The sequence below is a fragment of the Geotrypetes seraphini genome, chromosome 10, assembly GCF_902459505.1.
Source record: "Geotrypetes seraphini chromosome 10, aGeoSer1.1, whole genome shotgun sequence".
Taxonomy (NCBI): domain Eukaryota; kingdom Metazoa; phylum Chordata; class Amphibia; order Gymnophiona; family Dermophiidae; genus Geotrypetes; species Geotrypetes seraphini.
Genome location: NC_047093.1, coordinates 90851661 through 90864636, shown reverse-complemented (window position 1 = coordinate 90864636; position 12976 = coordinate 90851661). Strand labels below are relative to the sequence as shown.

The 12976-nt window shown below is 43.7% G+C and overlaps 1 protein-coding gene across 3 annotated transcripts in view; it reads right to left on the bottom strand.

The window, feature by feature from the left end:
* Positions 1-3197: 3197 nt before the first annotated feature.
* AKNA (AT-hook transcription factor) overlaps positions 3198-12976 on the bottom strand; it is a 193256-nt gene continuing 183477 nt past the window's right edge. For all 3 annotated transcript variants that reach the window (XM_033960078.1, XM_033960080.1, XM_033960079.1), the window contains exons 21-22: positions 7463-7631; positions 3198-4480 (exon numbers count right to left, since the gene is read on the bottom strand). In XM_033960078.1, the coding sequence (XP_033815969.1) occupies positions 4204-4480; positions 7463-7631 (446 nt within the window). In that variant the 3' untranslated portion in view covers positions 3198-4203. The remainder of the gene's footprint in view (positions 4481-7462; positions 7632-12976) is intronic.

The window sequence follows — 12976 nt, the reverse complement described above, 5'->3', positions numbered from 1 at the left end:
CAACATAAACCCCCCCAAAACAGCAAAACCAGAACCACCATATCCCACACTACCAGAGGAAAGATTGACCCAACTGAATTCTGGTCCCGTTTTGAAATCAACACCAACCCAACAGAAGAAACGGACCAGCTCATGAGCTCCTGGATCAAGGATAGTACCAACATATTAAACGAGATCGCCCCCATTAAAACACGCAGAATAAGAACCTCAAACAAAGAGGGCTGGTTCGACTCAGAACTGCAGCTATTAAAGAAGGACCTCAGAAAAGCAGAAAGAGTATGGCAAAAATCTGGTACCCTAGAACACAGACTGGCCTGGAGACTAAAACTAAAAAATTACAAAAACCTCATCAATGAAAAAAGAAAAAACTTCTACTCCCACAAAATTGGTAACATAAAAACCAACAGTAGTAACCTCTTTAAATTGGTTAATGACCTATATAACATCGAGACCTTCACAAACACACAAGAAGAATCCACTTTAACCGCCAACACCCTCGCCGACTTCTTCAACACCAAGATTCTAAAATTAAGATTAACACTACCTACCAGGCCCAACCCACTCGAGTTGTTCCCCATTCTCCTGGACCCGGACATATCAAACCCAGACACAGGAACTAGAACAGACCTAAGCTGGAAACAATTCGCAACAATCGACTGGCATACATTTAATACCTACTACAACAAATACACACACTCCTTTTGCAAACTGGACACATGCCCACCAAACATCATGAAAGCCGCCCCGCCCCACTTCAAAGCAAATATGATGACCTGGGTCAATTCACTTTTATCCACAGGAAACTTCCCGTTAGAGCATGGTCATATTATGATCACCCCAATTATAAAAAACGCGAAAGAACCATCAATCTCCCCTGCTAATTATAGACCAATTGCTAGCATCCCCCTATTTACCAAAATAGCAGAAGGGATGGTAAAGGCGGAACTCGTTGCATATCTTGAAAAATTCAACATCCTAAGCGACAATCAATCAGGTTTCCGCGCAGACCACAGCACTGAAACCATCATAGCCTCCCTTCTCGACCACCTCCACACCCTCTTTAGCCAGGGCTCAAGCGCCCTGATTATACAACTTGATCTGAGCAGTGCCTTCGACCTGGTCGACCACTCCATTCTCCTTGAATGCCTGGCCCACATCGGCATCTCCGACCAGGTCCTCAACTGGTTCCAGGGGTTCCTAAGAAATAGATCCTACACGGTGCTCAAGAACAACTTGTTCTCATATAGTTGGGACAATACCTGCGGGGTCCCTCAGGGCTCCCCCCTGTCACCCACCCTGTTCAATATCTACCTAGCCTCCCTAGGGAACCTTCTACACAACCTCAAACTTAAATCTTTCATCTATGCAGACGACATCACAATAGCCATCCCACTAACCAATTTCTCACAAGAACGACTCAACTACATTACAAACATTCTCAACCAGATCGAACTCTGGATGTTATCTTTTAGACTGAAACTCAATCCCGACAAATCAAAATTCTTCCTAGCCACCCCCAAGGACAAAATCAAGGACACTTCAATTCAACTAAAAGGACAAACTTTCCCCCTCGAGCCCACGCTAAAGATACTGGGAGTCACTCTGGACAAAAATCTATCCTTAGAAAACCACACCGATCTCATGGTCAGGAAAAGCTTCTCCGTACTGTGGAAACTCCGCACCATAAAAAAATACTTTGACGACACCTCTTTTCGCCTACTTGTACAATCCTCCATCTTCAGCATCCTTGACTACTGCAACATCATATACCTCAACGCCACAAAGAAAACCACCATGAGACTAAAAATAATCCAAAATACCGCGGTGCGTCTCATCTTCGGCCTTAAGAAATGGGAACACATCACCCCCTTCTACCACCAACTTCACTGGCTGCCATTTGAATCTAGAGTCCTCTTTAAATTCGCATGCTTCTGCTACAAATCGATAAATGGTTCAGCACCAAGTTACATTAATTCTCACTTTAACCTCTATAACACAAACAAGAAATCCCGTAGAATTCAGCTGTTCGCCTTCCCGTCTCTAAAACTCTGCCACCTTAAAAGATTCCTAGACAAAACCTTCGCCTTCCAAGCAGCTAAGCTCAACCCATGGCTTGCACAAATGATACTCGAGGCCCCCACTTACCTCGGCTTCAGAAAATCACTCAAAACCCACCTATTCGGCAAACAAGACCCCTAACAACCCCCCCCCCCCCCCGCTTACATTACTACACCCCCCCCCCACCCACCCCCGCTCTTCCCCCCCCTTAATTGCTCCCCTCTCCCCCATCTCCCCTCCGCCAGTCATCCTCTGTTAAGTTCGATTAACACTGCTTATATCCAATAAACTATTTACATCGGATAAATTGTCTTTACATGATAAAATGCTGTAAACCCCGCTCTTACATTTGTTTCTACCTGATAAATTGTGTACTGCTGATAAATTGTTTAAAATTGTTCAAACTGTTTGTAAATCTGCGTGTCAACGCAGATACTACTGTAACTGATGTAAACCGCCTAGAACTCTCCGGGTATGGCGGTATATAAGAATAAAATTATTATTATTATTATTATTAAACTATCCTGTAGGCTGCCTTTGTCACAAATTGGAGTGCAAGCAACCTCTCCCCCGTGAAATGCCAAGTATCGTGTTAAATTACAGGACAGTAGCAGCAGGGCTCCAGCTACTTTCTACTGTATGTTTGGAAATTAAAAAATAATCTGGGGTATTTGAATGGAGTACTTCTTCGTTATTACAGGTTGTCTATTTGTCAACGGCAACACAATGCATTTTAGATGTCAGGTTTTCTGGCCCTCAAATTTGTGGAAGTTTGTTCACATTTTTCCCCCATTGAAAAGCAGGACTGGGCCAGGCATCCATTTGTGTGCCTAATCGATCCTGCCGTCTATGAAAAACACCTGTTATTGGTAAGCACGAATGCTGTTCAAAGTAAGGCTATGACCAAACTGTAGTTAGCACTACATGTATATCTTTGGCAGAAGGCCAGCAGGAAAAGCACAAGGAGGGAATAAGTACCTAAACATCTGTGGATAAGGAACCAACACTCCTTAAACTTGATGGGACTGGCACATGCATTCTTTACTTCTGAATCTGAATCGCACTAAAGTGTGAGAACACCACCTTAAAGGATATCTGAAACTCAACCACATATGAAGGCACAGATTTCCCTTGGTGTCTTACCCCAATAAAATCCACTGCCACCATGATTATTATTGTCATTATTATTATTTTTTTTTTTTTACGAGTGTCAACATTGCCTAGGGGCCTAGGGTACTCCAGCATCTTTCTATGTGATATGGCGAGGGAATACACACTGAGGTATATATCCTTGGTGGGAAGACTGCACCTCTGGGTTATTTGTATAAAGCCTGCTACAAATGAAAAAAAAAACCAAGGAGTGTGGTTGTCATAGAAGTCTGAGCACACATTTCTGTGTGATTGCTTATTACTGTTACCTTGCATCAAACCCTTAGCCTCACTGCAATATCCATGTAGTTTCCAGTGACTTTTAAGAGACCTCTGAGGTGGGTAATAAACTGTTGACTAACATACAATTCTGTCAGAAAGGGGTGTATCAAATAGGGAGCCCCTTCATGGAATGTTAAGCTTGGGTGCAAAAAAGCAGAAAAGCTGAATGTTAAAGTGCAGAGGAGACTTCACATCGGCTTCCATTGTGGGGAATGCTACCCCAAAGTTTCTGTCATCTCAACAATCCTTATAACCAGAGCTGCTGGATGAGCAACTCTTACATCATAAAAGCAGGCAAGCTTTGTATTTTTCAAGCCTTCATCCTAGTGCAGCAATCTTAGCTTGCCCTGAGATAATGGAAGTGCAACAAGTGTTGCTGCATATTAAAAGCAAACCATGTCAAAACCAAAAAGATTTCTGCTGTAAAAGGATGTGGGAGTGGGAACCCACAACAGACACAGAGAGCGATCTTTTCCAGTCAGGAGTGACCTCTTGCAGGCATGAAGTGGTTTTGGTAACCTGCCGGAGAAGGATGCTCCTTCACAGATAAGAAATTCAGGACTTTTGCCACATTCATGACAAAATAAATGAAACTTATTTCCCATTCTTGACAAACAGCTGCAGTGATCAAGACATTTGTCTATGACCTTCCATTTTTATCAAGTTATATAAAATATTAAAAATGGGTCCCACAGAAAAATTTTCTGGCTCTCTTCAGAAAAGACAAGACCCCCTCAAACTGCGGCTGTGGCTCAGGTCAAAGATCAGCGAGTGGCTTATCTTCTTGGTTGTCCTTCTTACACCATTTGCAGCTTCTAAGGCTCGGTTCAAAGACCAGCTGAGCTCTTCCAGACCCTCTGCACCCAGTGTCAGGGATCGACGGTGCAGGCGGGCTGCTTCAGGATACAGTTCTGATACTTGGCACCCCTTGGTATAATAGAGACGGGAAAAAGCAGGAGGGGTTGAGGTAGATGCTGGGGAAGGACAGTAGCTGTAAAGAGAAATAAAAAGTTCTTCAACAACAAAACAATTAATAGAAGGGCTCTACCCTATCCAATTCCTTACTGAACCCTTGGCACTAATATTCATATATCCCATTAATAGAAGGAAAGTACCTACAGATACTCGATAGGTGTATATATGCATCAAAAAGTAGGATGCATGTAAGCACCCTAAGTGCTATTCTATAAGGGTATGCCTAAGTGCTATAGTATGCAAATGCAAGGGGGGGGGGGTTGTACATCCGAGATGAGCATGAGGGGGACAGTGGCGTGTTTCCCAGTTACAAATTTAAGATCCTAATGTTAGCACATAGAGCATTATTAAAGCTGCAGCCTTCAAATCTTTCTAATTTGGTGCTATTTTATGCCCCAAGGCGTTTATTACGATCTCTGAATGTCTTCCCTCACATTTCAAAGGCACATCTTGTGTCAACTAGAGATTGTGCATTCTTTTATTTAGTTCCGCGGTTATGGAATAATCTGCCCATAGACTTGAGAAAAGAAGAATCGTATATAAACTTTAAAAGATATTTAAAATTTTTTCCAATTGGCCTTCTCAACTTAGAACAGAGTTTGAGACTGTGATCTGTGTTTATATAATGATTAATTCTGTAATGGAAGATTTTTAGCTGTAGGTATTAATTGTGATTCATTGAGATTTTATTATTAGAATTGTTTTAGATGTTTGTTATGATATTTTATGCAAAAAAAAAAATAAAAAAAATAACTTTTGCTCTTAATCTTTCCTTTTCTATCTTTAATGGAGTTCTTCTCTTGATGAATATGAAATACGTATTGTAAACCGCTTGGATCCTGTTAGGCTGTTATGCGGTATATAAAGTTCTTAATAAACATAAACGCACACAGCTGTAGGATACTATAAGTTAAACATGCTCATGCCACATTTAGGCAAGCTCAGTTATGTCAGCTCTATGGCTGGTGTTAATCGCGGATGCCTAAATGTAAGGAATGCTGATGCCGTTATGGAACAGGCACTTCCCATGCAGCATCAGGGCTCCATTTATAGATTTGTGAGTGGTCAGGAGGTCTCCTGCTATTTGTGCAAACTGCATACAAACCTATTGCACAGGTTCTCCAATGACACTGAGAACAGGAAGTAATATGTAGATACTACAGAATAAAACACCCTCCTACCACCCTTAAATTTTACCACATATACAAGGGGCAATAACCAAACTGCCTATAATAGTGGAAAAGCAGGTACAAATCTCTACAGTAAATTTTCCTAGGGAAATATTCAAAGCAAAACTACCTTGGTTTTATATTAAAATAAATTGAACTTAAAGAACTATTATTTTCCATGCAGAAAATCCAGAATCACACATGTTGCTGCCTTCTCAAACCTAATCCCCACCTACAGAAATGCTTCTAAAAAAATGCAGGTCATAATTAAGCTCAGTCAAACAATGTGTGTTATTGTAGCCATGTAGAAGATAGGAAATTTTCAGAGCCATTTCCATGGGTAACAGCATATTACACATATTCAATTCCAAAATGAACATGGGTAACAGCATCAGATACACGATATGGTTTGGGGTTTAGAAGGAAATTTCTAATTATTGTGGGTTGTTTTCATCCTTTCACCTCAGTGCATTCTGGGAGACAGTTTTCAAACTGCCTACTTTGAGACAGAGATCACAGGTGGTTTTTTATCCTGGGACTTCGCACTACTTCTCATCCCTGTTCTGTAATTCCCTCCATTGTTGAGACTTTTTTTTTTTTTTTTTTACTGTGATCTGCATTGAATCCTTTGTGGAATAATGCAGCATACACACAATAAACTAGTATGGTATGGTATGGTATAGTATGGTACTTTCAAAATGAAAATGAAGAAATATTTTTTCGCTCAATGAATAATTAAGCTCTGGAACTTGTTACCAGAGGATGTGCTAACAGCAGTTAGCATATCTGGGTTTAACATAAGAATAGCCATAATGAGTCAGACCAATGGTCCATCTAGACCAGTATCTTGTCTTCACAGTGGCCAATCCAGATCACATATATCTGGCAAAACCCCAAATAGTAGTAACATTCCATGCTACCGATTCAGCAGTGGCTTCCCTCATGTCTTTCTCAATAGCAGACTATGGACTCTCCTCCAGGAACTTGTCCAAACCTTTTTTTAAAACCAGCTACATTAACTACTCTTACCACATCCTCTGGCAATGCATTCCAGAGCTTAACTATTCTCTTAAGTGAAAAAATATTTCCTCCTATTGGTTTTAAAAGTATTTTCCTGCAACTTCATTGAGTGTCCCCCTAGTCTTTGTAATTTCTGATGGTGTAAAAAAAATTGATCCATTTGTACTTGTTCTAAACCACTCAGGATTTTGTAGACTTCAATTATATCTCCCCTCAGCTGTCTCTTTTTCAAGCTGAAGAAACCTAATCTCTTTAGTTTTTCCTCATATGAGAGGAGTTCCACAGATGCTTTCAGTCTCTCCAGCAGCAGATTAGTAGAATTTAAAAGATGCATGCTCAATAAGGGAATCAGGAGTCCTAAAACAAATTTCCAAGAGGCCTAACAGAGGGAGGCAGATATTTTTTCCCTACCTTTATCTGCTGGAGACTGAGAAATACTGGGTTGCTAGAGGGAGCCTAAGCTAATATACTACAACTAAGTTTTGGTCTCAGTCTCTACCTGCTGGTCACAATGAGATATAACCTATCAGTAAAGGACTATACCGGTCTATCAGGTGACACAGAAATGTGGTTTAACATGCCCAGTTACTATAGTAATATGGGAAATGAACATCTGTGATCCACTCCAACTCTGTCCTGGATACTTACAAGGTGGACTACTCAAACATTCAGTGTTATTATCTAGGTAAATGCCACTAAAAATCCAGGTATGGCTCAGTCGGCAGGATTTACCTGGGTGGGTGTCTCTCCTAATCAGTTAAGCATTGCTGAATATTGAACCCAAAGGGCTATAAGTTTCAAGGTCTTACACTATGTTGGAGGAGTAAGGCACAAGTGGAACTGTAGGAACATAGGTGATGGATGCAGCAGAGGTAGGAGCACCAGGCATTAACCAGAAACCAAACTGCTGCTGCTTCTCAGCTTTCCGATTTGCTCCAGAGCTCCGAGTAGGCGTGGAATGCATTCCTTCATCTGGCACTATTGGGAAACACAGAACAGAGCACATGTAAGGATTATGCAAAGGCTAGATATAACAGACAGTGCTAACAAGTTATCCAAGAAACTGAAGGAGGCATTATACCCTCTTCCTTTACTGTGCTAAAGGATTAGGGGTTACCATATGTCCGGGAAAACCCGGACATGTCCTCTTTTTAGAGGACTGTCTGGGTGCTCTGACTTTTTTTTTTTTTTTTTTTTTTAAATTAGGGGGGTCTGTCTGGTTTAGCTGGCTCTCCAGACTCCCCCACCTACCTCCTCCCCAGCCACAATAATTCAATCTTCAGGCAGCCGTTGCTGAGCTGGCTGCCTGAAGATTGAATTACAGCAGCCGAGGAGGAGGTAAGCTGGGAAGTCAGGATCAACATTGGAGGTTGGAGGAGGAAGAGGAGGTTGTAAAGAGAAAAAGAAAAAGAAAAAGAAAGAAAGAAAGAAAGAAGCACCCACAGGAGAGAGGGGTTGGAAGGAGAGAGGAAGAAGCACCCGTGGGGAATGAGGGGGACCAAGGAAATGGGCAAAAGGTAGGCAGGGCTGTGGGTGGTGAGTCGTGGCGCGTGGCTAGCGTGCTCGTTATGGGACGATATTGAGGTCAGAAGCATGATAGTGCAGTATTTTTGTAGCGCCAGTTTTTCATATGATTCTGGGTAATTCTAGTTAGAGAAAATTCTGTGTTAGTTAAGGACCACGCCCAAATAGAAGCGTACGGAAAAACAGGTGAATAAAAATTTTAATATAATGTAGCTAAGGCCAGAAGAAAAAACACACTAAAGATTAATATAAGGAAAAGAATGGTGTTTTTTGTGTACTTTGCTGTTGAAGCTAAATCATGGTGGAAATCATGATTACATGATTACATGGAGGTTCTTTTGTATGTACTATAACTGTCCTGTCTTAGGCCAGCATCTTGTGCCAGTGAATAGTTTCTGTTCTTTGTTCAGCTTCCCGCCTTTAGCCTCGTGGTTCTAATTGAAAACAGATGTGCTCAGGCCAGTTAGGAAAACTCCATATTCCAAACTGAGATATAAAATGTATGAAGTATGAATGGCCAAGATATGAATGAAATTATGAATGTTTGGGGCCCATGGATGTGATATGTGGAAATATAAATGGTTTATATAAATGGTTTTATAAGAAATATTAAGGAAAAATCTTGAGCACAACATCTGGAAGTAATTAGAGTCAGTCTCAAGAATAGGGAGAAGGGGGGCCTTGGAAGCCCACGCTTCAGGAAGAGGAGAGGGGGATTTAACCCCCCCTTTTTCTCCTGAGTAAGATTTCTGTGTAAGGCTGTGCAATTTGAATCTGTCAGCTTAGGAGTTTTTTTTTTCCTTTAAGGCTCAGAACTTGTCAGCATGGAAGGACTGAGAATTTACCATGTTAATAATTGTGAATTCTTTTGAATGTTAATGTTAATTCAGAAATCATCTGAAACTTTGTATAACTTTTAAACATGGAGGAATGTTTCTTTGTCTAAACTTTAAGACCACCCAGAGAAATGTTATTGGTCGTCAAACTTGATGATGTCACTAAACCAAAAGTTATATAATAGACTGTAATGAGATAGAAAAACGAGACCATTGTGAGAAGGCCAGTCTTTGGCCACGATGATGATCTCCCATGAGCGCAACGTAAGCAATTATGCTATTCTTTTGATCTAATAATGGGAAAATAGAACCAATAATTCAATAAATCCTGGTTATAATTTTAAAACCTTGCGCTGGTGTCATTTTGCATGTAGAATTATTTTCAAACCTGAAGCTTTCACAAATGGCGTCAATGCCCCATGCTCAGTGGAGTATAGGCAGAGTCATGTGTCCTCTTTTTTTTTTTGTCTTCACAAATATGGTAACCCTACGAAGGGAACAAGATAGGAATGATGTTTCTTCTTTCACCACAAACTCTGCTATACATCCACTACAGTGGCTGCCTTTGAGGCTGGGTGAAAAGCAGTGACAACTGTTATCAATTAGCAATGTTACTTACCGTAACAGTTGTTATCCAGGGACAGCAGGCAGCTATTCTCACTAGTGGGTGATGTCATCCGACAGAGCCCCGACACGGACATCTTGAAAGCATGTCTTGCTTGAAGAAACTTAGAAGTTTCGAGATGCCCGCACCGCGCATGCGCCAGTGCCTTCCCGCCCGATGTACCGGGCGTGTCTCCTCAGTTCAGGTAGCTAGCCTGAGAAGCCAACCCAGGGGAGGTGGGTGGGACGTGAGAATAGCTGCCTGCTGTCCCTGGATAACAACTGTTACGGTAAGTAACATTGCTTTATCCCAGGACAAGCAGGCAGGTATTCTCACTAGTGGGTGACCTCCAAGCTAACCCCAAAGGGATGGTGGGAGAGTTGGCAATTTCAAGAGAATAAATTTTGTAACACTGTTTGGCCAAACTGTCCATCCCGTCTGGAAAAAGTGTCCAGACAATAATGAGAGGTGAATGTATGAACCGAGGACCAAGTGGCAGCCTTACAAATCTCCTCAATCGGTGTCGATCTGAGGAAGGCTACAGAGGCTGCCATTGCTCTGACCTTATTGGCCGTGACCTTACAGGGAAGGGATAATCCAGCCTGGGCATAGCAGGAAGAGATACAAGCCGCCATCCAGTTAGAGATGGTACGCTTCGATACAGGTCGTCCCAACTTGTTTGGATCAAAGGAGACGAAAAGTTGAGGAGCAGTTCTGTGAGGCTTTGTGCGATCTAAGTAGAAAGCTAAAGCACGTTTACAGTCCAGAGTGTGCAAAGCAGCTTCCCCAGGATGAGAATGAGGCTTTGGAAAGAACACTGGAAGCACGATGGATTGGTTGATGTGAAATTCAGAGACCACTTTAGGCAGGAATTTCGGATGAGTACGAAGAACCACCTTGTCATGATGGAATACAGTGAACGGTGGATCCGCCACTAGGGCCTGAAGCTCACTGACGCGGCGAGCAGACGTGAGGGCCACCAGAAAAACCACCTTCCAGGTGAGATACTTAAGTGGAGCCTTGTTGAGAGGTTCAAACGTAGGCTTCATGAGATGAGACAGGACAACATTGAGATCCCAAACCACAGGAGGAGGTTTGATAGGAGGGTTGACATGGAAAAGCCCTTTCATAAATTTGGAAACCACAGGATGAGCAGACAAAGGTTTCCCCTGTAGAGGCTGATGGAAAGCCGCAATAGCACTCAGGTGGACTCGTATGGAGGTAGACTTGAGACCAGACTGAGATAGGTGTAGAAGGTAGTCCAATACAGAAGAAAGGGAAGCTCGCTGAGGTTCCGTGGCATTGGAAATACACCAGGAGGAGAATCTAGTCCATTTTTGGGAGTAGCATTGTCGAGTAGCAGGCTTCCTGGAAGCCTCCAAGACCTCCCTCACTGCTTGAGAAAACTGGTGAGGAGTTATGTTGAAAGGAACCAAGCTGTCAGGTGGAGGGACTGCAGATTGGGATGAAGTAGTGAACCTTGATGTTGAGTGAGTAGTGAAGGAAACACTGGAAGAAGTATGGGCTCCCTGCTGCTGAGTTGAAGTAGAAGGGAGAACCAAGGTTGTCTGGGCCACCGAGGAGCAATTAGAATCATGGTGGCATGGTCTGATCTCAACTTGACCAGAGTCTTCTGAATGAGAGGAAAAGGAGGAAACGCATATAGGAAGCGATTCCCCCAACCCAGCAGAAAAGCGTCTGCCTCGAGGTGGAGAGGAGTGTAGATCCTGGAGCAAAACTGAGGCAGCTTGAAGTTGTGGGGGGCTGCAAAGAGGTCTATCTGAGGTGTCCCCCACTGTGCAAATATCTGATGAAGGGGTTTGGAATTGAGCGTCCATTCGTGAGGTTGGAGAAGACGACTCAATTTGTCTGCCAAGACATTGTCCTTCCCCTGAATGTAGACAGCCCTGAGGAAGGTGTTGTGGCGGACCGCCCAATCCCAGACTCGAAGAGCTTCCTGGCAGAGGGAGGCCGAGCCCGTGCCCCCTTGCTTGTTTACATAATACATGGTGACCTGATTGTCGGTGCGAATCAGGACCACCATGTCGTGAAGCAGATGTTGGAAAGCCTGAAGAGCATTGAAGATGGCTCTGAGCTCCAGAAGATTGATTTGATGGAGTCGTTCCGCACTTGTCCAGAACCCCTGAGTGCGAAGACCATCCAGATGAGCTCCCCATGCATAGTTCGATGAATCGGTCGTGAGAACTTTCTGGTGGGGAGGAGAGTGAAACAGCAAACCTCTGGATAGATTCGAAGAGGTCATCCACCAGAGAAGAGACTGCCGTAGAGCAGGAGTGACTACAATGTGGCGGGACAATGGGTCGGACACCTGAGTCCACTGAGATGCCAAGGTCCATTGAGGAATTCTGAGATGTAGTCTGGCAAAAGGTGTCACATGAACTGTGGATGCCATGTGACCCAAGAGGACCATCATGTGTCTCGCTGAGATGGACGGGCGAGAAGACACCGATTGGCAGAGTAGAAGAAGAGCATCCATGCGCTGAGGAGGAAGGAACGCTCGAAGTTGGATGGTATCCAGGACCGCCCCGATGAAGGGGAGAGTCTGGGTGGGCTGAAGATGTGACTTGGGAAAGTTGATCTCGAAGCCCAAGTGCTGCAGAAAACAAATTGTAGTCAAGGTCGCCGAAATGACCTCTGGGGCCGACGGGGCCTTGATGAGCCAGTCGTCGAGGTATGGAAACACCTGGAGACCCATGTTCTGGAGTGCAGCGGCCACCACCACCAGACACTTCGTGAAGACTCTGGGCGAAGAGGAAAGGCCAAATGGAAGCACTCGATACTGCAGATGTAGATGTCCCACCCGAAATCTGAGGAACTTGCGGGAGGCCGGATGAATCGGGATGTGAGTGTAGGCCTCCTTGAGGTCCAGAGAGCATAACCAATCGTTCTGCTCGAGGAGGGGATAGAGAGAGGCAAGGGTCAGCATACGGAACCGCTCCTTGACCAAAAACTTGTTGAGGACTCGAAGGTCCAAAATGGGCCGCAGATCGCCCGTCTTCTTCGGAACTAGGAAATACCGGGAGTAAAACCCTTGGTTTTGCTGATCTAACGGGACCGGCTCGACGGCCCGAAGCCGAAGCAAAGCCTGAGCCTCCTGGAGAAGAAGAGCGGTCTGCGTTAAGTTGGAAGGATGCTCTCTTGGAGGGTGGTCCGGGGGGACCCGTTGGAAATGAAGAGAGTATCCCTCTCTTATGATGGTAAGGACCCAAAGGTCTGTGGTGATTGACTCCCATCGATGACAAAAATGATGGAGACGACCCCTATGGGAAAAACCGGGGAAGACAGAACGTCGGTTATGCTCCCTGGAAGAGAGTCAAAAAGGCTGAGTAGCCTTGGGT